The sequence below is a fragment of the Hemicordylus capensis genome, chromosome 4 (genome assembly GCF_027244095.1).
Source record: "Hemicordylus capensis ecotype Gifberg chromosome 4, rHemCap1.1.pri, whole genome shotgun sequence".
Taxonomy (NCBI): domain Eukaryota; kingdom Metazoa; phylum Chordata; class Lepidosauria; order Squamata; family Cordylidae; genus Hemicordylus; species Hemicordylus capensis.
The window spans coordinates 89,010,542-89,014,148 of NC_069660.1; the positions used below are offsets into that span (position 1 = coordinate 89,010,542).

General features: G+C 56.6%; 1 protein-coding gene across 1 annotated transcript; it reads left to right on the forward strand.

Annotated features, from left to right (window-relative positions):
* Positions 1–359: 359 nt before the first annotated feature.
* Positions 360–3,314, forward strand: FOXD2 (forkhead box D2). Its single transcript, XM_053242475.1, has one exon. It carries the CDS (start codon positions 685–687, stop codon positions 2,038–2,040), a length of 1,356 nt encoding a protein of 451 aa, XP_053098450.1. The 5' UTR covers positions 360–684; the 3' UTR covers positions 2,041–3,314.
* The last annotated feature ends 293 nt before the right edge of the window (positions 3,315–3,607 follow it).

Below are 3,607 nucleotides of genomic sequence, written 5' to 3' on the forward strand. Positions count from 1 at the left end.
AGTTTTGAACGATGAAATTATTGCCCTCTAGCGCGGAAAGCCTTGAACCAGAACGTGCAAAATGGAGCGAATGCTCGCCTGGCGTGGGCCAGACGAGGAGCAATGGAAAATATGGGAGGGTGGGGACGACTTGACCGTGTGCCCCTCGCTGAGCGCAACCAACTGCGCAAAGGTGGCGGCGCGGAGGGAGAGGTACTGAGGCGCGCGCAGCCCGAGGTCCGGGTCAAACCGCGCTCAGGCTGGGAGGGTTAGCGCAGGGTCGGTCTGCGCGCGCGAACACGTGACGCGCCAACAGCGTTATAAAGGCTCCCGGCGCTCTCTGAGGAGCCTCAGTACTAGTGAGAAGTTCTGGCGGGCTTGAGCTGCGCAGTAAGGGAGGTGGCCTTTCCCCATCCCTCCTCCCCCGTCCCCCTCCTTTCCCTCCCAGCCCTCACCCCTCCGCCTGCGCCCTGCCCTCCAGGGGCCACCCCGCAGCTCCCCGCCCCCTCACTTCGCCTGCTCCACCTGAGGGGAGGAAATTGCCAGGCAGCGCGTGTTGCCCTCTGCCTAGCCCTGGGAGGCGGTGGCAGTGGCACCTCCTCCTGGGACTCCTCCTTCGCTCCGCCACTAGGGGGTGGCCAAGCGGAGGAGCCCGGCGAGCCCGAGGCAGCTTCGGCAGCCAGCAAGAGCGGCGGCGGCGGCACCATGACCCTGGGCTGCAGCAGCGGGAGCAGCAGACCCTGCGGCTTGCTGGCGGCCACCTCGCCTGAGGAGGAAGAGGACGACGAGGCGCCCTCCGATGTAGAGGACGTCGACATCGACGTGGTGGGCCCTCCGCACGAGCACGGCCAAGCTAAATTCAGCGAGGAGGAAGACGAGGAAGAAGAGGACGACGACGACGACGACGACGACCTGCGCCTCCTTCCCAAGCAGGCAGCCCGCGGGCGGCTGTCCCCAGCCCAGGGAGGCCCGGAGGCCGCGCTAGGGGAGAGCCATCCCCCGCCAGTGGCTGCCCCGGCGGCTCCAACTGCGCCTGCCTCGGCGTCGTCGTCGTCCTCCTCGTCCTCTGGCGGCGCCCCGGGAGGCGGCAAGAACCCGCTGGTGAAGCCGCCCTACTCGTACATCGCGCTCATCACCATGGCCATCCTGCAGAGCCCCAAGAAGCGACTGACGCTGAGCGAGATCTGCGAGTTCATCAGCGGCCGCTTCCCCTACTACCGGGAGAAGTTCCCGGCCTGGCAGAACTCCATCCGCCACAACCTGTCGCTCAACGACTGCTTCGTCAAGATCCCCCGCGAGCCGGGCAACCCGGGCAAGGGCAACTACTGGACTCTGGACCCGGAGTCCGCCGATATGTTCGACAACGGCAGCTTCCTGCGCCGCAGGAAGCGCTTCAAGAGGCAGCAGCAGCAACTCCACCCGCAGCCACCGGAGCTCCTCTTGCGCGCTGCCGCCGATCCAGCCGCTTTCCTGCCGGGCTTCGCCTACGGACCTTACGGCTACAATTACGGGCTCCAGCTGCAGAGCTTCCACCACCACCATCACCACCACCACCACCCGGCTGCTGCTGGGGGCGGCGGGGCAGCGGCGGGGACTTTCCCTTTCCAGCCTCCGCCCTGCGCCCTGCCCGCGCAGCCAGGCCCCGGAGCCTCGGCGACCGCCCCGTCGGTCTTCTCCAGCGGCCTGTCGTCTTTCCTAGGCGGGGAGCTGAGCTGCAGGAAGGCCTTCTACCCCGCCGGGCAGCTTAGCCCCACCGCCTCGCTCCTGCAGAGTCTCAAGACGGACCAGGGAGCCGGCAACAGGCCTTCCTTTTCCATAGACAACATCATAGGAGCGGGAGGTGGCGGAGCGGGCCCCCCGCCTTCCAGTAGCACCGCCACCAGCGCGCCGGCTTCGCCCTTCCCGGCGAGCCACGCTGGTGGCCAAGCGCAAGTCCTGGCTATGCTCTCTCCAGCTCTGACTCCCCTACCGAGCCATTTGAATCTGACCCATGAATCCCTACTGCAGTCCGGACAGAACTTTTCCAGTAAACTCACAAACCTCAACAGCTGTCCTTTTTAAAACTCAACCAGCCACCATTCCCCCGATCCCAACCAACCCCGCTCCTCTCTGTCTCTCCCCGCCCCAGCTCCACTCTCACAATTGTCCTCCTATTGTGTTTTTTAAAGGTAGGAATTCTTCCTCTCTTTTTTCCCTTCAGACTGTTTGGCGTCTGGATCGAATTTGCGTGTGTCTCTCCCTGCTTATTCAGGGTTCTGTTTTTAGGAGCAGGGGTGGGGGGAGAAAGTTTCTACCGAACTGAAAGACCTGTCTTTATAGTAAAAATTTAAAAAAGTCAAAATCAGATCTGGCAGCCTGAAGGGGGAGGGGGGACGCACACAGGGAATAGTTTAAGGCTGCGATCTTAAGCCACCCACGTGGAAGCAACTTCCGTTGTATTCACTGAGACTTACTTCCAAGTAAATATGTTTAAGATCCGACTGGCAGAAGGATGGGCTCTAGTTCACCAAACACTTTCTTTGAGAGTATGGTTTTAAATCTCCAAGTTGATTATTCCGTAGTAGTCACTTAATATTTGAGGAAGCTGCCTCGGAATAAGGGCGGGGCTGGGGAACTGTAACCTTTGTGCGGCAGCCTCTGCGGGTAGAGGTGATTCCCGAACAGTCCTCTCGCAGCCCAATTTAAGTGAAATAGGCGTAGCACTAAGTGATAGATTCTATGCATGTTTACTCGGAAGCAAATCCCACCGAATTAATTAAGAGGGACTCCCGCATAGGTGTGTATAGGACTTTAGGCTTGGGCCCTTCGGTTTCAGTGGGCAGTATATCGGACTGCCCATTAGAAGAAATATTGCACTAGTGACGATTCTTCAAAATCTTGCTTTACTGGGATTGTTCTCTCAAAGGAACTGTTTAAGGACTTGAACTCCCCTAGAATATTGGAACTCCTCCATTCTCCCCCTCGCCCAAAAGAGAGAAAGTCAGGATAATTGTGCTAAAGCGAGTTTTCAAGTGCAACTTAAAAGATCCTGCGATATCAGGAAGTCCTCTATTGTCTAATCACCCGTCTCCTCTCCGTGCTTCAACGTGAGTGTTTCTTGTGTACCTGGACTTAAAGTGTGTGTGTGTGTATATATTTTGTGCGCCAGACCCTACTTCACCCTTTTCATTAGCTGTGCATCCTTCCTATTTTATTGAAAGAATTGTGAATAATTTGATGTGGAAAAGGCAACGTAATTTTTTGTGTCCACCTTTGGTGTAAATTAATAAATGTTTGTGAACTCTTTCAAAAGGAAACCCGGTCGATTTTACTATTCGCTTTCTTAATACCAATAGGAAAAACAGTTACTGTTTTCTCGGGGTTTTATGGTCCTAAACCCAATGATGGGGGGCGGTGGAGCCATGGTTTGGGATTCAAATAATAGTAATAAAACTGCTGAAACATCAAGCCACTCTAACATGTATTTGATGAGCTAAGTATAGTACTCTGGTCGTAATGGACGGTACTAAAAAATGTTTAGGGTTGGTGTATTGGGCTCCAATCCACCTCCGTTTAATTTTCTGCAGAATTCAGAACACATTCGGCTGCGGTCCACAAGCGAATAAAGGCCTGTGTACATAGAATAACT

Coding starts and splice junctions, on each gene's coding strand:
- FOXD2 (XM_053242475.1), top strand. CDS start 685: ATGACCCTGGGCTGCAGCAGCGGGAGCAGCAGACCCTGCGGCTTGCTG.